The 24,391-nt window shown below is 38.3% G+C and overlaps 4 protein-coding genes and 2 long non-coding RNA genes across 7 annotated transcripts; 4 read left to right on the top strand and 2 right to left on the bottom strand.

Moving 5' to 3' along the window:
* Window positions 1–1,264: 1,264 nt before the first annotated feature.
* Window positions 1,265–3,400, bottom strand: LOC107227568 (kxDL motif-containing protein CG10681). The gene is made up of 5 exons (XM_015668772.2): window positions 3,219–3,400; window positions 2,764–2,963; window positions 2,402–2,539; window positions 1,863–1,912; window positions 1,265–1,748 (listed from the first exon to the last, which is right to left on the bottom strand). The coding sequence occupies exons 1-5, from the start codon at window positions 3,365–3,367 to the stop codon at window positions 1,701–1,703; spliced, it is 585 nt and encodes a 194-aa protein (XP_015524258.1). The 5' UTR covers window positions 3,368–3,400; the 3' UTR covers window positions 1,265–1,700.
* Window positions 3,401–5,194: 1,794 nt separating this feature from the next.
* Window positions 5,195–7,377, top strand: LOC107227551 (ubiquitin-conjugating enzyme E2 C). The gene is made up of 4 exons (XM_015668741.2): window positions 5,195–5,410; window positions 5,614–5,728; window positions 6,279–6,483; window positions 6,671–7,377. Exons 1-4 carry the CDS (start codon window positions 5,307–5,309, stop codon window positions 6,793–6,795), a joined length of 549 nt encoding a protein of 182 aa, XP_015524227.1. The 5' UTR covers window positions 5,195–5,306; the 3' UTR covers window positions 6,796–7,377.
* Window positions 7,378–7,922: 545 nt separating this feature from the next.
* Window positions 7,923–10,828, top strand: LOC107227560 (valacyclovir hydrolase). Its single transcript, XM_015668753.2, has 5 exons — window positions 7,923–8,329; window positions 9,187–9,277; window positions 9,458–9,778; window positions 10,137–10,392; window positions 10,493–10,828. Exons 1-5 carry the CDS (start codon window positions 8,222–8,224, stop codon window positions 10,587–10,589), a joined length of 873 nt encoding a protein of 290 aa, XP_015524239.1. The 5' UTR covers window positions 7,923–8,221; the 3' UTR covers window positions 10,590–10,828.
* A 730-nt stretch (window positions 10,829–11,558) lies between these two features.
* LOC107227584 (valacyclovir hydrolase) lies at window positions 11,559–13,096 on the top strand. Its single transcript, XM_015668783.2, has 5 exons — window positions 11,559–11,696; window positions 11,783–11,873; window positions 11,980–12,300; window positions 12,505–12,760; window positions 12,913–13,096. The coding sequence occupies exons 1-5, from the start codon at window positions 11,685–11,687 to the stop codon at window positions 13,022–13,024; spliced, it is 792 nt and encodes a 263-aa protein (XP_015524269.2). The 5' UTR covers window positions 11,559–11,684; the 3' UTR covers window positions 13,025–13,096.
* A 5,048-nt stretch (window positions 13,097–18,144) lies between these two features.
* LOC124293225 lies at window positions 18,145–21,649 on the top strand. Of its 2 annotated transcripts, XR_006903140.1 has the most exons (5): window positions 18,145–18,972; window positions 19,805–20,021; window positions 20,539–20,584; window positions 20,992–21,191; window positions 21,366–21,649. It is a non-coding gene; the product is annotated as an uncharacterized LOC124293225 (long non-coding RNA). The 2 variants fall into 2 exon arrangements; XR_006903141.1 differs by lacking the exons at window positions 20,992–21,191; window positions 21,366–21,649 and having other exon boundaries at window positions 18,160–19,003; window positions 20,539–20,981.
* On the bottom strand, window positions 21,501–22,420 carry LOC124293226. Its single transcript, XR_006903142.1, has 3 exons — window positions 22,191–22,420; window positions 21,848–22,050; window positions 21,501–21,620 (listed from the first exon to the last, which is right to left on the bottom strand). It is a non-coding gene; the product is annotated as an uncharacterized LOC124293226 (long non-coding RNA).
* Window positions 22,421–24,391: the final 1,971 nt, after the last annotated feature.

The following is a 24,391-nucleotide window of genomic DNA, read 5'->3' on the forward strand; positions in this document are numbered from 1 at the left end:
ACGTATGTATATCGGTACCGTGTGGCACGCACGTGGGACATCGGGCGCTATCGCTAGCTATCAGACTCGGTTCTGTTTGGACACTTGACATGCCTATATGCATCGTACATGCACGTGCACACAGCCGCCTCCACGTACCGAGAGAGAGAGCGAGAGAGCGAGAGAGCGAGCGGGAAAGGGGGTGGGAGCGGGGGAGGAAATGGAATGGAAGTGGGAGACACAGCTGTGGAGCAGCTGGCGGCGTCGCGACGGCTGGCCTCCGTCGTCTTTCCCGCTTTCCTCCAATTTCCAGATTCTCTTGGCGTCCCTGCAGCGCCCTTTCCCCACTCTTTCTCTTTCCCTCATCCTCCTATCCGCCGTCCCTTTTTCGCTAACTAAACGCAAGTTCGACGCAAGCCTCGTCGCTTTTCAGTTTCCATTCCCGTTGTACCTACGTGTATTCTACATAGGTATCTAGGTATTCGATGGGGGTGGAGGGGGTGCAAGGTGACAGCCCCGTTTCTTCCGTCTGGTAACCACGCGGAGGTGGCGGCGGCAAAAATCTTGGACGAATATGCGATTAATTCGATTTCGTTTCTCCGTGAAAAATGATTCTATACGTGACAACTGTTTCCCATTTATCATGCAACGAGTACAGCGTGTATTGTATATCTGTTTAGCTTTGGGTCTGTAGCGTTACATGTATTCTACGCCTCAGAATATGCTCGGAATTATCGAAGGTTTTTCTAATTCGCATTATATTTTCATCCGGTATATGCTTGTTCAACTGCGATCAAGCGATGAAGACGTTCTTGCAAAAACGATATTGCAAATTGATCGGATATTTCACACGACTGAGAGAAGCTTGCATGTGTTTTATAGATCATGGATAAAATCGTCTCGCATGATTAGTTTTGTTTAATGAAATACGAACGAGTTTTAGAGGACGTAAATATGGCCTGTAGTATGTAATGCTTCTTTCCAATAAAATTAACCTGAATGAGAAAATATCTGCTGGTACAATGTGTGCACAGTTGCACAAATATCAACACAAGCATCTGCGTTCCACATATTATATTATATGTATATTGTATATCTATACAATGGCAGTAAGGTAGCCAGTGGTAACGTTATTTTCTTTGATATTGATTCAACGTAAAGGTACCCGTTAAAATTCATAACGATTCATCGATATTTTCTATGTCGATGCCAACCCCTTATGATTGCATTATAGAAATGCAGTTTCATTCGAGGACCAATTATCACGGCCAAAATTCGTGTATAATAATAATAATATTGTTTATTAGGCATATAAGGTGTGTTCGATAGCTTACATTGCAAAATGAATGAAAAAAGTAACGTGATAAAGTACATTCAAAACTATTAGTCGATTAATAATATAATAGGTGTATATGTATAGTAGTATTATATATCGATGTATAAACTCGCGATTTTTCGTACATGAGCTGTTTACATATATACATATTTTTAATTATTGTACATATCGTAACAATATTAAATCCGGGGGCCTCAACGTTGAACGTTTGCTTTCTAGCGAAGTTACTGTTTATTGTCGGCTAATTTGTTTGGGATTCTTACGAGTTCCTCAATCGGCTGTTGGAAAATTCTAAAATTTCATCAGCCAGTGTCTGAGGTGCACGGTGAGGATTCGGCGTTGCTGTTTTCGTTGTTGCTTTCGGTCGATGAGCTATTGCTGCTCTTTACTCGTCTTTTCCGAAGTTTTGCGAATTGGAACTCCTCCACTGGAACTGTGATTCAGTTGAGTTAGTTAGATTATAAAACAGGACATATATTGAAAATTAAAGTTGAAGGATGACGAATAAAAAAAAAATAAAAAAATCAAAAAGATAATATATCTCTACCGCGCGTTGCTTCAACCTCCCAACGAAAGACTCCGTGTTTCGCAACGGTGCTGGAAAGAGAAAAGAAACGAAACGGAAGTAAATTAGTGGACAAGAACATGAGGTAAAACAAAAATGTGTTACGTGTGCAGGGTAATTAACGTGAAACGCATATAATATATATAAACAATAAAATATTTATATACGAAACACAAATAAATGATATATATATTTCGTAAGTCAGATTCATATATGCCTAACCTAATATTATACAATTTAAGACGCATATTATAATAATATAATACAGCCAAAAAGCAGTGGATCCACCAAGCGATTCTCGCTTAATAGGAATGTTTTTCCCTTACTTTTCAATCAAACTTGTTCTACTACATTGACAATGTAAAATGAATTCACGCACTTTGACTGTACCACGTTGTACATCGTTTTACATTAACATTAAATAAATAACATGAATCATGATAACAACGATGATAATAATTGTATTAGATTATATACACGTGAGTTAGTAAGGTGTCGTTATTTGAGGTGCGCATCGTTACCGTCTGAGTCTGGATCTCCATCGGTAACATGACTGTCCACGGGCAAAGGTAAAGGTAATATTTCAGGCTGAAGAGGCGGTGGACCTGGCACAATGTCTTCGACGATAACTTCCTCTGCTAGGCTACTCCTTACAGCCTCTATCACACGACATATAAAAGAATTGGGCAAGTATAACCTAAGTAAATTGTAATTTGAGTAATTTAATTTGATGTAACATGTAATTTATTTTTTTATTGGTATGTACGAATTCTTGATTCGAGTTCATTCTCTGTTTCGTTCCTTGAACCAGATTATAATAACAAACAACACTATGGGTCAAATATTGCTAAGAATGTATTAAAGATCGAAGGACATAACTAACCATTAAACGCCTGCGGATATTGTTGGCTCAGTTTCGTCTTGACCACTCGAATCCGCTTGAAAATGTGATCCAAATCTCGTTTCATCTCTGCTAGCAATGTCGTGTGTTTCTTAAACTCGGCTCCCGCAGTCTTCAAACGATTTATCGATAGCTGATTGCAATTTGTTAGCATTTCGTTCGTTTTCTCGAATCTTTGGAGCCTGAAAATTGAATCAAAATAATTATCACTAAGGTATTTAATAAAAATAAAAAAATCGGCAACGAAGCACTCGAAATTAAGTATAAGAAATTTTCTTTCAACCAATAATTTTTAGAAATCAGTGACGTATTTCAAATTTTGCGCGTTATGCGGACGTTTGGCTAAAAAATCGATAAGCGGGGGGGATAAATACACAACATAACCTCATGCCCCGATCGAGCTTATACTTAAATAAATATTTATCCCATATCCTCACATTTGTTTCTGAGCACGAATCATGGATTCTACATCTTGTTGATCTACGATGCCAGCTAGACCTTGTACGAAAACCTCCGGGGCTGTGTAATTTTGAAAACACTCAAAACTTCCAGCGTCGGACTCGGGCGTCCCTTGGATGGCCGCCATTTTTACAACACGCTTGACAGTTCGACTACTCCGTGAGCTCAACCCACCGTTCCACTGCTCTGAGACAATACGCCTGGCGCAGCAGCCGACTGCAATTCGGTAAACACCATCTGCGTCATGCGCAGTCGCTATTGCGCAGCTGTATTCGACAATCGAGACTCGCGTGGCGATATCTGTTTTCGAACGAATGGATAGGGTCGCGTTTCAACGCTTCAAAATTTGAATTGCCCTGTGAAAAATGATTCGCCTGATTCGATCAATGCATTTTGCATTGTCTTACATCTGATTATGAGGACTGCATCCACAATGTGTGACTCGAACAAGAAAATATTTTGTGAAATATTCCCGAAATGCAAATAGGGCTGGACGTGGCTCCACTTTCTAAAAAAAGTTATTGGTAGTGAGGACTCAAGAGCCAAGAGACGACTAGGTCCAGCAGTTTTCTGGTAAATGGTAGAGAGTGCAAATCGATTGTGTGCCCTGAAAGATCCAGCAATTCAGCGGCGTTAGTGTTTTACGACAGTGAGTAAATTTTACTTGTTCCATTTTTTCAACTATATTCAAGTGTTTATTAATAATATAAAGGTTTCTTGAGTTACGTATATAAATACGGCGTCATTTATGCACATATACTTCGAAGTATACGGTATGGCAGAAAGGAGCGCAAAGGAAGTACGTTATTATTTACCTAATCGAGAGTTTCAAAATTTTCATGAGAAAATACAGATACTTTATACGATAGTTTAGACTTCTGTTCAGTTCTGACGCTCGGGTCTCATCTGGCATCAAAGTGACCTTTCACGCTTTTCTGGAAAAAATATTGTATAGAGCACGCCCGTATAGTGTTTTTAGCTCGAAAAATGATTTTAGTACTCACGTTTGTTCCGTCTTTAGCTCGTACTTAAATCACCATCTTTATCCTAAAAACACCCACATACCTACTTGAAAAAAAAAAAAAACGCTGGCTGCTCTAACATTTGTAGTGAGGTTGAACGGAGCACATATAATTCATTCAAGTTTAATAACTGCACTGTCAGTAAGTGTCACAGTAAAGATTTGTGTTAGTATTATTATGTTTTCAGTAATTTTTCGATTCGGTGATCAGGAAATTAAGGACAAGTTTTTTAGCACTTTTCGGAAAGGTTTGAAACATACTGTCTATGAGCTAATTTTTCATTCTTGAGCAATGAGTTGAATCTTTCAGTTCTTAAGTTCACGAAAGGTAAGAAATAAAATAGAACCTTATAGAAATGAGGAGTAATGCGCTAACGTCGTTTCCTAAGTTTGTAATTCGCTGAATCTCAACAAGTATGGCCGTGACTCGTGTCAAAATACGGTTACTCAGTGGCCATGCTCTGTATTATCCATTGCTTTCGTGATGGTAAGTCGAGCCTGTTACCGACACGCGTTTACGACTGAAAATTAGTTTCAAAAATTTATTTCTTGTTAGAGGACGCTAGTACTGATCACTGTAACCGTTCACCGGTGATTTACTGTAGGAACCGCCGAGTATGTGGAAGAAATATGTAATACGTGTTATATTAATTTGTTTTCAGTCCGTCCTATAAATAAGTACGAAATAAAGGTTTACAGTTTTGATTTATTTGTACAAAAAATACGATATAACGATTTATTTTCATAATTCGCGGAAGGAAGTCAAACTACTATCCATATTTACAACAAAGCCCGTGTTTTTACTTCAGAAAATTCCATTCTGGATGAAACTAAAATCAAAATACAAATTATTAATATACAAACTCAATAATCTATATGGGATTTATGTTGATTAATAGTTGTTTTGACTTTCGATGTATTTAAGAACGGATAATAACATGGGCGCATTCAAATTTTCACTGTTGACTGTTGTGCTTGTGTCGGTTTTCGGTTGGTAGACAAAAGGAATTCTTTATCGTATTAGCGGATCTGGTATAGTTGGGAAATGGCACAGAATATAAACCCGTTCTACTCGTCTCAAAGTACGCCTAACAAAGCTAAGGAGGAAAAGCAGAACGTCCCAAAAGACAATCATGCAGTGAGCAAAAGGTAGGTACAATCTCTACCTCAATTTTCCCAGCCCTCGCGCAGTATCGACATTCGGTCAAACGGAATTCAATTACTTACGTACACACTTGGTATGATCAAACTGGGGATTCCACCGCGTTTTTCAGCCCCATAACCAAACTTTACTCCCATTATTTCCAAATCCCTCACTCACGCCAAATGATATGCTCGCGTTTATTTCACAGGCTTCAAAAGGAACTCCTAGTCCTGATGACCAGTACTGAAAAAAGTGTATCTGCCTTTCCAGACGGTGAGAACCTTTTCAAGTGGATCGGAACCATAACTGGCCCACGAGACACGGTAAGGTATTCTTGTACCTCACACACAGTTTTTGTCAAGATAAAATCTCTTCGAGTAAAAAATTTAAAACCAATGTACGAGGCAATGGTGCTTCGAAAAAATTATTTCCAGACTTTACGCTCCTTACACGATTCCCGGAAAGTTAGTCTGCTCGATCATTCTGTGTTTCGAGATATTTTGTATACTGTTCAACGTGTCTTGTGACAATCTAGAGATAACCCAGTAGCTGGAGGTCTAATTGCGAAGTTGATTGATCGCTAAGCTCGATTGAAAAATAAATTCAAAAGTATTATATATTATGAATTGTTGTCCAAAGTCAGGCATGGTACAAAGCGTGAGGCCATTCATTTACAAATTGAATGAAAGATAGAAAAGAATAGCTTATCAGAATTAAATTGACAATAGGAAATTTCCAATTAGTTTTCAATGCTTTCCTATGATTGTGATGTTTGAATCAAGGTAAATATTATCGTACAAAGTCCTGTTTTGTTGGTTTAATGCGCAATACTGCAGTAACGGAGTAATGTATATAATCTAATGTAATAAACAGGTATATGTGGGGCTGACGTACAAGCTGACACTGGAGTTCCCACACAGTTATCCGTACAGTGCTCCGGTGGTGCGCTTTGCTACCCCCTGCTTTCATCCAAACGTCGATTCAGCCGGTAACATCTGTCTGGATATATTGAAAGACAAATGGAGTGCGTTGTATGATGTTCGTACCATACTTCTATCTATACAATCTTTGCTAGGGGGTAAGTGTTTCAAATTATAGTCATTGATTTGTTGCATCCTCGTTTTACAGATAATAGGTCTGTAAAATCTATACCAAATATGAAGTATGTTTTTTTGTTTCAATTTATAAACTGTCTGAGCTTTCTAGAAATATATTTAATTACGTTCGCATGAATAATTTGTCTTTCCTTGGTTTGTTTTCTGTAGAGCCGAACAATGAAAGTCCACTGAATCCTCAGGCCGCTGAATTGTGGCCGAATCAAACGGAGTACAAGAAACATTTGCACGAAGAATATCGTAAAGCTCCCAGTCATGCCAATCAGGACTCATGATAAACCTACTCTTCCACACTCCTTTATCGCTCTATTACCACTATCGTAATTCTCAGTACAGTTAAAATACACGTACAATTGAGGCATGCGAGAAACACGCATTATTATGACGAATATGTACCTACGACCTTTTTTTTTTTTTTGTTTTCGCTACCCTAACTTTACTTTAGTAGACATACATACGAATGTTGGTCACGTTTTTGACGTAATAATAAAATTGTAATATGTAATCGAAACCTCTTCAAAGAACAAATTAAAACTTTGTGATTGTTAATAATTCACACCTCTACGAGGTTTCTAGTAATATAGTGTGATTTACTTTCGCGTAAAGTGAGCATGTATACAAATTCATTTATATAGGGGACTGATCTCAAATACACGCCGTCTACATTCATAATTTTATTATTTGTTTGATTTTGAATAAAAACAAACGTTTATTTATTTTATATATGTAATAATAAATATAAATATCTAATATCTTGGTACAACAAGGCGCTGACGTATATAACGTTTACATTTGTGGATCATTTTCAATTGGTTTATTATTGTGTAATGCTAAAATAAATATTTTAAGACCATGCATATACTTTCACTTCATTTTTCTATTGTTGAAGCAAATTATGATGATTTGTCGATGTATGTACTCAAATTCTATGGTTTCATATTGCTTTGAATTTTCTGCAGTATGTAAATTCCAGAGATTCGGATTTGAATAAAATTAAATATTCAAATTTCGGAAAACTATACGTTGTTAGTAAACAACGGCAAATTTTATACGTTCATCTTGTGATATTTTACTTATTTGACTTTTACAGACTCCGCGTGATTAACTATTGTCTTACATGTGGATGAGAAATAATTTAACCAAAATAAGTATCACTACAGAATTCAGTAGCTGAATAATTCCGTTACATTAAAATATCGGGGCTAGCAGTGATCATATAAAGCCCCCAAAAATTTTAAAACATCGTAAACAGTGAAAAAATTAATTGGAAATAGCGTGGAAAAAATTCTCCGAAGAATTATTCTAGCATTTATTTTCTTTGTCACTTAATTTTTCGTACCGACATATAACGGTCACAGCCGCTAATTCTAAATTTAAAAATATAAATATGGAAAGGTGATGTTTTGACCGGCTTATGATTCCTTCTTTTCATTAGAAAGGAAAGTTACTTAAACGTTTAAAATTATCATTGACAGTAATTTACAAAATATATTTAATATCTGCATGAATATAAAAAAGATTTTAAAAATTAAACTCGAATATTTTTGTGCGCGAGCTCGCGTGGCGCGATATTAAAAGTAAAAACGCACAAAATCAAGTGAATAGTTCGATACGAAATTTTTTTTAGTATACTACAGTAGGCAGTATCGTATAGTTATTGGTGTATCAGTTTAATCCAGCTGCGTTAATTAGCAGTAGGATATGCTGTCATCTGTGGTGAAGCAAGTCGTGAATGCATTCGTTAAAAAAATACCTAGCAACAAGCTAATATTTACTTCAACGATGAGAAACATGTCAACGAATTTTGAGGTATGGTAAGGCGAGAAAAAACATGAAATACGGAGAGGTTATGTATGACGATATTATTCCATAGACATATAAGAATAGACCGCGTGACCGGGCTGAGAAGTTGGTAGCGGAATAGAAAGAGAAAGTTGCATACGGGACCGCTCTGTTTTCGTCTAGTCGCGCATGCGCGAACACGTGTAACACTGCGAGGCCAACTTTTACAAGGTCAAAGCCAAAGAATACGCACGCAGAACAATAATCGCACGATTTTTAAAGGACAATAATTTTTTTTTTAAGTATTTTCAAATTATTTATAAGTATGTAATAACCAAAGTCAAATGAGTCAAAAAGAATATTCGTGCAAGATAAAATAATATTTTTATATGTTATGAAAATATAACATGTTTTTACATATTGTTTTAAGTATAATAATATTCAACGTTTTATTACAGCATATGATCATACAGTATGTACTTGTGTGCATTATTCATGTTTGTTACCTAATAAAAATGATGAATAGCATTTTACGATTTAATATTCAATTATTTAATTTCAATGTTTTATTGGTATTATTCTTATTTTTAAATTATAACTTCTAATTTTTGTTTTATGTACAATATATAAGAACTTCCATCCCTCCATTCATTTTATATTTCATTCTTACTAAAAAAAACGCTGAGCGCGCATGCGCGATTAGATAAGGATAGAGGGGTCCTATATGCAGCTTTCTCTTTCTATTGCGCTATCACATTCACGAACGGGCCACCTCCGTTACCCCCGCGGTCTATTCTTATATGTCTATGATCATCCCACTGGCATGTTTACCACGTGAATCAAACATCTTCCCAATTCTTATATCTTCGATTTAACATGTTTAGGAACAAAAAATCAACGTCAAAGGGTGGGACATTAATTACGTAAAAGTGGGCAGAGGTGCTCATCCTGTTCTTCTGCTCCCTGGCGCCCTCGGTGTGTAAAGAGGAAAATAGATGCGCAGCGATTCGACTTTTCGATATTCGAATTAGAAGAGTTCGCTGCACCCGCCAAATTTGAATTCTGGAAAAATATGTTTATCTGCGTTTATTGCAGAATTTTCTTTGCAACCATTTTCTCACTACCTACCATTTTACTGACGGTTATTTTTTCCAGGGTCGATCTGGACAGATTTCAAGCCTCAAATTACGAATTTGGACAAAGATAAACTGACCATTGTTGCATGGGATCCCCCTGGATATGGGAATTCCCGTCCACCGAACCGGACCTTTGGTGACGATTTTTACAGCAGAGATGCGGACTTTGCTCACGATTTGATGAAAGCAATTGGTTTCGATAAATATTCTCTGCTCGGCTGGAGTGACGGCGGCATTGTCGCACTTTTCTTAGCGGCCAACTACCCCGAGCGCGTTAAAAAAATGATCGTAATTGGTGCCAATGCTTACATATTACCGGAAGAAGCTGACGTTTATAAAAGTAGGATGACTTCTTTGGACAGGGATCAGGCACATAAGTTTCGATCTACTACTGAAATACTTTTCAAGCTATCGCTTTACATAATTGCCTAGATGAAGTTCAAAGTATAAGCAGTATTTATTTAAACGAAATTTTCATTGACTGATGAAAGGATTAACAATTATATATTGTCTTCGAGAATAAATCTTTTGGAGTAGAATATTTTCCGTATCGAGGTTGTCAAATGAAAACGAAATCCGTCAAATTATTTATTTTTTCACAAATGGACTCGTGATTCGCGACCTTTTTGATACGATTTTTCGAAAGTCTTTGGAATTGTAGTTTTTGACGAGTTTGAAACATGATGATCTTCCACCAGGTTTAAGAAACATAGATTCTTGGTCCGAGCGTATGAGAGCTCCAATGATAGCTGTATACGGTGAGGGATACTTCAGGAGTACTTGGGCCTCGTGGGTTGACGCACTTTCGGCGATATATGAGAAAAACAAGGGAGACATTTGCATGAACTTACTGAAACAAATTCAGTGTCCAACACTGATTGTTCACGGAGCAAAAGACGTCATGGTTCATAAGGACCATCCAACGTTCCTCGCAGAAAACATCAAGAATTCAAAGTAAGTGCGGCGTCTTTTTCGGAGGATCCTTTTCAACTTTTACGCCAAGAAGTGTCGTACTTTTGTAAAATACTCCACTGCTAATTTTTTGTATTTTCAGAATGCACATTTTTGAAAATGGAAGTCACACCCTTCACTTGAAATATCACGAAGACTTCAACCGTCTCTCTGAACAATTTTTGTTGGAAACGGATTAGGACGGTTAATTGTGAACTTTCAGTAAGAGACGCTAAGTTTACGTTATGCAAAAAAGTTGAAAAAAATAGAACTAAAAAATTATAGTTTTGTATAAAAAAAAAAAAATTCTATATAGTATTCGCCTCTCGGCACTTGTTAGTATTATTCCAAAAAATTTTATACCTGCTTAAAGGGGATTTTTTCTCCATAATATAAACATATTGTTGGGGTGTAATAAAAACTTTTAAAACGATCAAAATATCGGACATCCTAGTGTGTATCTAATTCGTCTCTATTTGGTCAGTACTACGCAAAAATATTGGAACCCTAATACCCTCCTATTTTCACAAGGTTTTCCCTTATTTCCCCTAAAATCACCTGGCTGCACTGTGAAGCCTGTATCTTAAATTTTTGTATGAGCCTTAATACATGGCACTGAGATAATTACGTTGGACTTGTTACCACGATTTGTATCAAATAATATTAACTATTCACTTGATTACTGTAAATGCATTTATACGTGAGATTTTTTCGAATTCTTTGTATAATAAGGTTAATGGAAATCAAGACAAAAGCGTTTTATTTTAATTTAAAGGAATGTAACGAGAAAAAAAAAACAAGCTTTCGTATGAAATCGCGTCAACGTGCAAATTTTGGATTTCAAATGAGATTCAGATGAAATTCTCGAGCATTACACGTAGAGTCGAAGAACGGTGAATATTATTCGGATATTTATCACACGATATAAATATAGTGTGTACTGTGATATCGAGTTCAGGTTATGCCATCACTTTTACACGTGCCTACAAAACTTTATTGGGACGGAAAAAATTTGAATTCATACAGATACCAGTCATCACAGCTGTTTAAAAATAACACTTGTTATTTGTAAGTGTTTGTACAACACCTGTTAGTGACGAGTGTATCCATCTGATTAAACAATACCAAAACGTAAGATAGCTGCTGTATAAAAACCGTCTCCGTTTTGGAAATCCACATAGCCCTTCGCAGGTAAAGTGCGACGATTAATTCGGCAGAACCATAAGTATATTTACAATTATTTAATTTGAATTGTATGTGTCGGTACAACGTGATTCTTTTAAAGTTCCAGAACAATGAATTCAAGGGTAAAGTTGTTTTGCCTTGAGCTTGCAAAAATGATTTTACCGCTACAATTTTTGTCAAATTATGCGTAATCTTTTTGCTGTTCTAGGAACAAAAAATTAACGTTCACGGTGTCGATTTAAATTACCTAAAAGTCGGTGGTGGAAAACACGCAGTCCTTATGCTTCCTGGCGCTATGGGTGAATACATAGATATTCGTAGTTTACAAAGTGGTTGATCCTCAAGCATTGTATCATTCGAATAGAGGATAATCCTTTCGAAATTTATTGCGAGGACTGTTTGCAGGGTCAATATGGTCGAATTTTAGGCCACAAATTGAAAACTTGGATAGGAACGAGTTTACAATTATAGCCTGGGATCCGCCCGGTTATGGACAGTCAAGACCACCAACCCGTAAATTCGACGAAGGGTTTTTGCAGCAGGACGCAATCTATGCTAAAAATCTCATGTGCACTCTTGGCTACGATAATTTCTCTACTATCGGTTGGTGCAACGGTGGGATAACGTCTTGCTTTCTCGCTGCCAGGTATCCTGAATCTGTACAAAAAATGATCCTTATTGGCACCAACTCTTACATACTACCGGAGGAAATAACAATTTACAGAGGTATAGTATAGTCATCGAAAGTTTTCATCATTACTTCTTCTCAAAGGCCAACTTTTACTTTCGCTGAAATTTAATTACGTCGTCAATTACTTCACTTAAATATAAAAATGCAAGTGAAAAATCTAGCAGAATTTTGAACTAATGGCTTTAACAATGGCTGTTCAATATGGACAAATATCGATGGTATTTCATCGTGTTTTATAGGGTTGAAGGATTTGGACGCATGGACAGAAAGAATGATGTCTCCGTTGGCCGCTATTTACGGAGAGAACTACGTTCGAAATGTGTGGCCATCATGGGTCGACGCGATGGAAGAAATATACGAGAAACGAAATGGAGACATCTGCTCAGCTTTCCTCGAAAAGATACAGTGTCCAACGTTAATAGTACACGGTGAGGGAGACAGACTTGTCAAGGAAAGCCACGCTGCTGTGATCCGCAACAAAATCCGGAAGTCCAGGTCAGCAAGAGGCATATTCGCAGCGATAATTATTCGAACGAATAAAATATGAGGCGAATCGCGGTGCTTCGTTCATATTGACGGCTGTGCAACCATTGAATTTGGTCATATTTGTATATTTGATAGCCAAAATGACTATCGCTTTTTTACAGGGTGTATATATTTGAAAAGGGATATCACGACCCTCACTTGAGATTTCAGGCAGAATTTAATGATCTAGCAACGCAGTTTTTACTGTCTCCGTTTCAAGATTCAGAACCGTAGTAAGTATGTGAAACAGAACTGCTATATATCTTCGATTTTTTGTGTTATTCAATATATTTCATCTACACAGAAGTATCTTAGATTCTTATTTTATTTTCTTTCCCTGTTTCCGTTGAATCGGAGTTTCTTGATATATGCAACCACAGTTACGTCGATGTTTGCCGAGTAACATCGTAGCAGGCGCAACTACTCAAAAATTTCTACTACTACGAATTTTTACAGAAATTATAATGTATCGTATTATTTCGTAAAAAATTGTAAGTATGCATAGTTTTTCGTGAAGAATTGTTCATTTTTGCTAAAAATTGTAGTATCTTGTAGATTTTTTACAGTAAAAAATACATATTTTCATGAAAATCTGCAAGGTTTTATAAGAAACTATGCATATAAACAATTTTTTGTACAAGATTATACAAAATGTCCCAATTTCCCTAAAAGTTCATAGAAAATGGTAAAAATCATTTTCACCTGGACATGTTCGAGAACCAAGTTTAAGCTTTGCATACAAAATCTGAGCCAACAGTCTAGTATAAATATAAAGTATACCTAGTTCAGTATTTTTTAAATTTATTGTGAGGCCTAATCTGTTGCTATTCGAGTAGATCCAGGAATTATACAATACAAAAAAAAAACTAAGATAAACTAAGAAAATCGTCGAAAATGATATATTGTGTGGTAATTTCTAATGAGAGTTCGTAATATAAGTGAAAGAGAGAAGACTCTTTACTTTTATCCCTTAAACGTTGTGATTTGAGTTTCTGACACGGCATTTTAGAACCTATATAATTGTTTCTATCAATGCGAAATATGTCAGGAATTGAACCCAAACATTGAATCTTAAATAAGTTTGAAAACGTCAATTAAAATTCCGCGCTCCAGTGCCAAGTGATATTTATTATAAGAAACAACCTTTTTAGAAATGGCGACTGGGGTTGATGGGATTCAAGTACCTCGCAATTCTTGAACCGTGTAACGAACGAGCAAGGCACGTGCAGTGCCTGGCTAGAATCCCTAGCCTGAGAGTCGACCACATTGATTTTGTCAAATGTAGCGCATTGCGGATGTCTCCCGTCGGTCTGGCTTCTATCACGTTTAGCCAAAATAGTTTTCGCACTGACCCGACGACATTTAAGCCCTGAGACGTGAGCGTTTTTCGCATAATCCGTCATTAGACCTAGCGTTTGAAAATGCAAAGAATGAGGTAATTATCCCGATCCCCGAAAAATTTCAACTTGTAAATTCGGCATGCGTATCGTGAAAATTTCGGAATTCCGCGCGAGCGAATATCGCGAGTGCGTTTCCGGTTTGATTTTATAAAAATTGCCCGAGTCCCACGCTTCGCAATAAGAACGCGCGGGATTTGCAACTCCAAAGAGAAACTCCTACGATTTACCCGGCCGCCCACCTTTGACCGTCACTCTTTACTCGTCGAGGAGGGAATGAGTGAATGGATTCGAGCACCCACCTAGTTTTACGTTTTACCTGCTACTTATTTGTCAGCGGAGTCGGTTCGATAGAGTACATTCACACTAAATCTGCGGGTTACCATCGGCTTAATGACCTTGGAAGAGTTCCCATTAAGAAATCCGTAAATTGCAGGTGATAATCGATGTATTACCTGTCGCTAATCCGATAATCTCTTGTCAAACGTGTATTTAGACGTAGTTCATCACTGCGCAAACATTTTTTTCAAATTTGTCGCTCCTCCACTCTTTATGGGTTTAATTTAGCTAATTACTCTGCCATTTACGGTCGGTTACTTGCTTCCCACTGTCTATTATCTGCAGTTATAAAAATCCTGCGAGATAATATAGAGTTTCTACGCCGCCTAATGTTCCGTCCGTCTGTCACCACTGAGAATATATCGCTCGACGGGTCCATTGTTTCACTGTAGTATATTTTCGTGTATACCTACTGCTATTTTAGCCCGTTCAACTTTTACACTGTTCTTAATTATTCCGCCGTACAATTAGGGGCGGTCTCGCTGTTACGGAGTTCCTGCTTTCTGAATCTGGGATTAAAATCATCTAGAGGCACCCACGGTCCCGATACCTAACGACCTCAAACTGCTCACAAGTGTATGTAAATTACTTGATCGACGAAATTTTCATGCATTCACTCCAAGAAATCAAGGCATAAAGTATATTTTTTTCGTCAAGCTTGTTTCTGGTAAAATCCTTAACCTGATAGTAACGTTTCGAATTCGTTCTCATTTCATTGATTTATACAGTCCTTGGTGTGCACCGGCTAAGGTGAAGGAAATAAGAGACCAATTATTTCGATTTTATAAAAATTTTCCAGACGAACAAAACCAACAACCATAATTGCGAGTATTTTTATACAAACTAATAAACTGCGTTATTGTAATTTTCACGACGGCGTGAATTGCTATTCTGTGTTTAACGCATAATGGCACCTGCGTGATTCATTTGTGCATATATTCGACTGGCGGATAAAGTTATTACGATCTCAAAGCTGCGTGGAGAGTTTTAAACAAAAGTGGCACAAGATCGAGACGTGGAGAGAAGATCGAAGTCAAAGTGTGCCAGGAATGTCTTTTCGTTGTAACATATCCCATACAAATTCACGCGTTTCGATTCGTTTTTCAATACTTTGTAGGAAATAGATTAGTCGAACAAGTAGTTTCGTTTGTTACGAAATTGCTGGAGTTTCGAAAAGTGAAAATGTATTGAAACAGCGACGCTAATATCAAGAATTGCGTTCATTTCTTGCCGGACGAATTCAAAAAGTATTTTCTTTAAATATAAGCACATCTACGAATTTCATATACATATGTACATTACGAATAATATAATATATCAGGAGGATTCTGAAATCCGAGAGTATATTTAGGAGGAAAATTTTTCACGAGTAATAACGCGCCTATATAAAATTAATTATTCATAACTCCACGTAATTTGTTTATATTTGCACGATCGTAAAACCGCTGCAGCTTGTTGCTTACCAGAATTTCTTTCGTCAATTTTTGGGTATAGAATAATTTCGCATCCATAAAAAATTCAAACGATGTTTTCACGTATACGCGAATCTGTGATATTTCGCGGACATTCGATGCAACGAGCTTCTCGTCTTATTGTGCTGAGGTAAATAATGACATAATGGGAACGACAAAGTGCGAGGCAGGATAGCAAAATGGCACGTGACGTAATTTCTAGCAATAATTTAAAGTACCAGTGTTTAATTTGCACGTGGCCTTAGAACACATCTGCACGTATATCATGGCAAATCGCGTGGGCTGCCAGTGAGGCTTCTGCTTCCCAGTCTAGCCAATTGCCGTTCGAAAAATCGTCCGGATTTCTGTCTTCCAAGATCGCGTTGCCCCGCGTACCATTTCTGACGTAATTCTTCTGCCTCCGCGTCTCGTTATGCGAGCAGTCTATCATAATTCATGATTCCAGGGTCGAAGATAGTATTAATGATACTTCATCTCCCCAAACGGCGTACCCGTAGCTTCTTCGAGCCGTTTATCAGCGATAAAAAAATCGTTAAGCTTCTTTCGAGGCGAGCTCAGAAGTATGACCTTAGCTGCAAACTATGCTGCAGCTATTTTCGAATATGGATATATAAGCGTGATCTGCAGAGTCGAGTTGTCTCGTTGATTTTCTCCTAAAAATCCAGGTACGACTACTTACGACTCGATTTTTTTTCATTTTTTCTCAATCTTCAGGGTCCCTGCAGCTCGACAAGAGATATTCTGAAAGATTAATCGCATCTCGTTTCAAATCCGCGCCGGGAGAAAGTGGAGCAGGCTGATTGCCGTCTGGTAAACGCCCGATTCGGATGTACGAAGCGAAGTTGAGAGAAAGAGATGCGAAGTGGGATGGAATACTCGGGCACAAATGCACTCACACACCTGTAGTTACCAGTGACGGCTTTTATACCTGCGCATGTGCAGACAAGTACCTGTATAACTATTGGGTCTATAAACTATCGATGGGGTAAGGTTTCCTTTTACTATGACCTTTTATAGGTAGTTGATTTGGGTCGCAGGACCGCTTCGAGACGTCTTTGAAGGACGAATGGGCCTCAAGGTCCGAATCGGGAAATTTCAAGCAATGTTATTTGTCCCAATGATATCGGACATGAATGAAACAACATCCCTTCTACGTGATAAAAATGAATCTGAGTAAAATTCGAATAACAAAAGTAAAGACATCAACAATTTCAGAAAAGGTAGTTGTTTTGTCTGAAAAACATTAGAATCGGATCATAAATACGATATGTTAACCGTCTTGAACAACGTTCTGATGTGAAAACCTTTCTCAAATTGTTTATACCTCAGCTTGGGTTTTTTGAATTTACTTGGATCTATTTCTATTACATACCTAGTAGGAATGTCATTTCATTCATGTTCGTTATCATTGGTGCAAATAACATTGCTGGAGATTTTTGAAACGGGAATGTTTCTTCTTTCAATTTTTCATTAACTGGATCGATGAATCTTTAAATTCTGAATCAGATTCTGTAACGAATTGAAGAGTTTCACGGTGGTTTTCACTTGAAAAATAGTAGCAACAATTAAACAGAAAGAACTGTTACGTAATTGGATCGTCTGTACCTACACCTAGACTTGTTTGATAATGCGTGCCTTCCACGACATTCTAGCGCTAATTAACTTCTGTAATCAGTTCATCTCTCGTGGTATCATACATTTGGGATGTGAGTAACTGATATTAATTGCAAAGACTGCTGGAATTTTTTTCGACGTTTGCGGGTCTAGGTCATGCTAGATTGTAATTATAATCAAGAATTCCGAGCAACATTCAAGACATTTAATTACTTACACTTCTAATTGCAGCAATATTATTACACTATAAACGAGTAATAATTTCATCCGTACTTCAATGCTTCCGCAAATTCAATCTTATGCGTGTACATAATAATTGCTACTGTAACATCGCTCTTTAAAACACGTTCAATTTATGACCCTTGCGTTTCCCAGTGCGAATTGAAAGCCTTTCATTCAAGAAAGAATAAGAAAACTGTACATTGGAGTTGAGCCTACGACTTACACCCTTGTACAAAAGCTAACAATTCCGCCAAAGAATGGAAACCGAGGGTCTTTTAATGCTCGAAAAAGCACGAAGCTCACGAAACATCAGGTTCTGAAAGCACGGCGGTGGTAAGTATCGATTTCTCCGGGACGCCATCCAGTCGACGGTAAGCTCCGTGAGTCACCTCACCGTTCCTCTTTCATATTACATCGAGAAGTACACCCTCAGCACTAGTATAGTACAAGTGACTCAGTGAGTCACAGAGTCCGAGTCAATATATCCGGCCACCCCTCTAATTACTAAACGAAAACTATACGCATTACACCCGGGTATATAATTCGTCGCGAAATCCATCCGTATTAATACCGGAGACCAATTACCACCCTTAGACTTTCCCAGGGGTCCGTGATCAGGCGAAATAATTCTCCCAAGTTCGATCGAGGAAAAGAATGACTCAATTAAAACTTACGTCGCTCTTTATACTAGCAACAATGAAATTAGACGTCATCCGTTTGCCCGCAGAAGCTCGAACTTCGTGCACGAAACGATTTATGACTAGCCAAACATTACGAAAGCTCGATTAGCACGCGTAACTTAATTCTTGCTAATTCTTCGGCTTCCGTATCCCGATTTCTAATAAATGTATTTTGGGGCTGTAGTTAAAAATTGAAAAGAATTAACCTTGAGTAAAATTTGTTATAAAATTTTTTTTACAGACGGTCCAAATTCTCGTGTCACCGATGAATGGGTAACTTGCTTGACCTCGAGCTTTCGCGTTTAGCACTGGGAAAGTATGAAAGTGTAGAAGGTTCCGGTATGCATTGCACATATTTATGTGTGTGTGTGTATGTGTGTGTCGTGGGATCAACTACGCCCAGTACATAAGCTCCATTAGGGTTCATTTCCCTAATTGATTATACGTTAGGGTGACTGGTAGCTATTCAACCCTCCGAATTTTTCGTTGGTATAATGTATAATTAAATGAGTTCAAACATACAGGGTATCACGAAGGGAGGTTCGGGTGGGGAAATACTAATGCGAAGAAAAATATTGACGAATTTCTCACTTCGGGCAACATATCATAAGCGTAGAAATTGTGACGGAGACCGTTTATACTCGTTCATTCTCCATTTTCTACAGGGTGGCTTTGTCAGGAGATTCTGAAATCCTGGAATAATCGAAGAAATGTCAGGTTTTTTTTTCAGAAAGTCAGGGAATCGTTTACTACATTTTTTTCACACAAATACATCCCACAATTTTTATAAGCTTTGGATAAATTAGATCGAATATAAATTTTTTTACCATCGCCGGAATGTTTTCTTCAAATTTTGAATATTTCTAAATATTACCTTAAAAACGATTGTGCGCATCGGATAGATGGAACAGTCTGACCCACGTGACAGTTCATACTTTTGTTAAAAAAAAAAAAGCAAATCATATCCGAACGTGTGTGGAAAAATTGTAAGATTTTTGTCTGGAAAACATGGAAAAGTCAGGGAATTTCGTGATGGAAATTTAGTGGCAATCCTGTCTTAGGATCTCCGGGAAAAATTAGTTTTCTTATCAGACACGACAAACTGCTCCGGCCCTTATTTACTCGATGATTAATTTACCTCTTCAGCTTTATTAGTTGAGGCCAGTCAATTAATTACTCTCCAATTCCGCCCGTATCAAACAAGCATTGTCGTATAATATTTTATCTGATTGAGAAAGGTTTGATTGATCTTATTTCACTAATAACTAACTATTGAATCGCATTTTAAAGGTGACGAATACAGAGATTTTATAATCAAACTCGACGGTAAAGAAACCGCGTTTCGTAACTGCTAAGGTGAGATGAAAACGGCAGGGAATACTGATAATTCGTTGCAGTTAGACTCTGGCTTACCACCAACGTCAATTTCCTGCTCGAGTGCTTCGAGAATACGATTCGTCAGTTTTTACAGCTGCATGCGGCGATAATTTGAAGACCTGCTAGGCTGGTAAGAACGAGTCGATTCACCGAACAACGTGCAGAAATTGCTGTTCGTAACGCGGTTTAAAAATAAAAACCATTTTTCATATATTAATAAAACATTGACTTATCGTTAGTACATAACTTGAAATCTGTCTTAAACTTTCATCTAACAATGTATGAGAAAATTACTGTAACTTACAGATTCACGAACGGTAATTATCGACGATAGAGATGAAAACTTCGATTGAATTTTGCATTTCTTCGAAGTTAAAAAATGATTGTAAATTATGGAATAACGAAATGATAATTCAGTATGTCGAAAAGAATTCCACTGCGGATTTTAGTTCAAAACGCAGGAGGCCAACAGTTTATAACATTTTAAAAATCCACGGTTATTTCAGCCGTGGGATTCTGTCCTTGTGCTTCTGAACTCGTCCCCGCCCAGCATTAAGTTACGAGTGTTTTCCGCGCTCGTCTCTCACCAGGCAGACAGACAGGCGTCCAATTAATTCTATCTATATGAATATTAATTTCTTTTCCAGATGTCTGCGCATCGTCTTCCCTCTTACCGAAGAGCTCTTGGCTCGAGTGTGACTCTCAAAATTTTTTCTCTCATTTCTCCTGCTCCTGAAAAATTTGTAAAAGTTGAAACTTCACTTAATTACTGCATTCAATTAAAAATTTATCATGTTCATCTCTGGCTGTTGCATTTTTTTCGATCTCATCTAACGAAGAATCAATGTAGGAGCAGTCTTTTGTACCGTGGAAAAAACGTTTTAATATCAAGTGGATTTTCTATTTCAAACATCGTTCATTGTAACTATCGTGTCTTGAAAAAAATATATAAATAAAGATCTGATGTACCATGAATGGAATACACCCCAACAATATTTTGCTGAATTTTTCAAGTATTTTGAATGTCAAATTAAAACGGAATTAAATTCTTTGAAAACCTTTTGTTTTGCTTTTATAATATTATTGCTTAATTTTGTAAGTGAACGCCAGTCCGGAGTATGAAAAGTGACAATTGGCCGATCAGCTGAATTTAACTTAGTGCTTACTCCAAGCTGCGGGCTTTTCATATCGATCCAGCAGTACCTGGACGATCAGCTATATACCGCAGACAAGGTGGTTCCCTTTTCTTGTTGGATGTTATGGAAGAGAGTTTTAAGCTCTTCATGCCAGCATGTCACAGGTGACGGTTTTCCTCATAATAGATGTACATTTTTGACTTTATTCTACAAGTTGGTACGTAAGTGAACGTATAAATTTTGTTTTACAGTTCTTTATTTTTCCATCACGCCACCTGCGTAGGATACAATATCGAATTTTATATTATACACTCGGTCAGTTAATATTATGTATGTAGGTATGTGCTGCAGGAAAGTCGGATGAAAGAGCAAAACATGGAGAAGGACACGCTGGGGGGCTGCCAAATATGGTCACTCGTCTTTCAGGTGAGCAAGACTCTCCAGAGAGCTCTGATGCAGAGCTTGGTCGAACCCAGCCAACACCAATCGCGCAACTCGAGCTTCGTCCCACATCGATATCGGGCCCTCAAAGCTGCACGCCGTTATACATTCTGCACAAGTTTACCCGATTTCGTTATTGCCGAAGTTCTCGTCTATGTGAGAAATAAAAATCTGCACTATACTAACTGCAATTTTAATACCATCTCAAAATTTCGCTATTATAGACGGGCCGAAGTCGCCCCGTGACTTATGTCTCGTTCGCGTTAGTAAAAGAGCCGAATAAATTGCTCGCAATCAGATGTAGATTAAGTATATAGCGTATTACACGATTGAGCCGACTACCGCGTGGAGTCACGAATCGCGTCTATCGCTGGATTACCTCAATATGCCATCGTGATAATCGGTATGCCTATGTTGTGTAGTTCGGTGTCCGGGTACCAAATAAAATTGTCGTTCAGGGGTAGCATGATGTAAAGGGAATAAGGTGTGTCAGAACTGAAGACCGGTTTTCGCTAGGTCTGTGCATATCCAAGATGACGTCACAGAAATGTAACATGGCGCCCATGTATCTGACAGCTGACCCTACGTAAATAGTTCACTTGAGGTTACTTATTTATTTCTGTATATTCTGTTTGCTGAAAATGCCAATTATAAATATCAAAGAACAAAATATCAAGTTCTTTTCATTCCTTAAAGAGGATAATTACGTTTACGTTATTTACGTTTGAATTTGGCGCCCACATGACGTCACCTTGGATATGTTTTGCGATTGGTTCAACTAAAGCGTATGCGCATTGTTTCACCTTATTTCCTTACATCATAAGGGGTAGCAAGAACGCTCATTGTTACTTGCTATGTTCACAGTATTATCAACAGAAATGTATTTATACTACAATGCGAGCGGAGTTCACCGTGACAAATCGATTAACTCTCACGGGCTCGCAGCAGGAACTATTTTACGTGGATGGGGAACGCCGGGTCGTGCAATGTTTCTGGGCGCTGAAGGTGAGCCCAGCGGCGTTTATAATCGCTACGGGTGGAAAGCCTAGCCTCGCCACCTTTCACCTGTTTCCAGTCATATCTCTACACGTAGCGGACACACGCATTTGTCCTCTTAAACACAGGCGCGGGCAAGGTGATCCGATGACTCTATGCCAGGGAACCCCGATAGTATAATGTATTTACCTATGGCAAACAGTAAGGCTTGAAAATTTGTAACGAAACTCCCTCGTTCGTAATTATATCGCTTCTTTTGTTCGACTTTGTAGCAAAAACGTACGGTTCTCATTGAATCGATGTCGAGGAGATGAGGATAATTCGAGTTTGGCGGAATGTGTGACGGGAGCCGAAAGATTTCGAGAACACCGAAATCATAAACAACCCTAGATGGAACGGAAGTATCAGAGTGACGTCACTCGCCTCGAACCAATCACCGACGTTATCACAGATCGGAGCGGGAATTCGAATGATCGATGCACACTTCGACACTGTTTTTCCTCCGATGTGTTTATCGTGAATCGAAAATAACTTTTTCCTCCATGTTTCGCGGGCGTTAGCCTCACGGAAGCGAGTATAATATGGCTTTAGCCTAAGAGTTCGAAATTTTCGAAGCTAAACGAGTAGCCGTGAAGCCCACGTACCAGGGATGTTATGCATGTGTGCACGTACGGCGTTTCGTCGTTACGCTCGCTTCCCTCGGCCCTGCAATAAATATTGCTGTGTCCGCGGTAGTGGGCTGCATTTACGGAGGTGACGTCAGCTCCGTCGATCGTCGTCCTGCCCCATGTTCCATGCCTCCGACGGCGAGCTGTTTGTCTCGTGTCTGGTTCGCGGGTGCTAGCGCGAGCTCTCGTCCGCCTCATTCAGCATGGGAGACGAGAGCCAGAGAGAGAGAGAGAGAGAGAGAAAAGAAAGCCAGATACAGGAAGAGAGAGGCAACGAGATGCAAGAGACGAGACCATGTATGGAAGCTCGCGAGTTTCGTGTATAATAACAATAATTAAATTGTATTACCGAGCTTTTCAAATACGTTATTTTACATCGTCTAGGTACCAATTATATCTTCTCATTCATAGTGTACATTTTTTCATCCTCTTTGTTGATTGCAGTTCTCGTTGGGATTATTACTGTACCGTATGATTATACACGAGCTTTGTGAATTACGATCGAATCGTTAAACCTGCACATCACAATCGGAAATGATGATAACAATTTGAAACTGGGCATAAGTATTTTTCTTAAAATAAAACTGACGTTGCGATTTTCTGCATGGACACGTATCATAAGCCATTTGTGTAATTTACGTGCATGTGGGTTTACCTAGTGAAAAATGTTGTCTATAAATCAGCCATTAGCTGTACATTATAAGGCTCGCGTCTTGCCACCTGCGTAGACCAACGCGCGTGTCTGTAATTAATTATAACAGCTTACGTAAATGTTGTTGTATTTATTTATTTCATCGATTTAGGCCCTGCGATATTTTCGTTTCTGCGACAAGAGGTCGTTAAGTAGGGCACGTGCACGCAGGGTACCGTGTAGGTAACTAAAGCACAATTCGTCTTTTACACATACTTGCAGCAACCACACGCTCAACGCCGAGTTTCGAAGTCCTCGTGTTGCGTGATTCGCGGCAGTTCGTGTTCGTGCTATAACGCTGAATGTGTACGATTCTACATGAGAGTCGCGAAAACAGGTATGCTAACTAGGGTGAGTCAGCTGACGGAGGCGACACCCAGGAGCCTGCGACCGCGGGAACGCGAAGGTGAAAGAGGAACCTCCGGGCTTTATTTTTTCAGAACAACGCTGCAGCGGATTAACGCCGATTAAATTTACACCGAAGGAATCAAGGAATTGCGAAAGGTTTCTCCTTTCAAGGCACTGCCACTGAACGAAATCCCCGCTTTGTTCGCTTCTTCATCAACGC

This window comes from Neodiprion lecontei, chromosome 3, assembly GCF_021901455.1.
Source record: "Neodiprion lecontei isolate iyNeoLeco1 chromosome 3, iyNeoLeco1.1, whole genome shotgun sequence".
Lineage (NCBI taxonomy): Eukaryota > Metazoa > Arthropoda > Insecta > Hymenoptera > Diprionidae > Neodiprion > Neodiprion lecontei.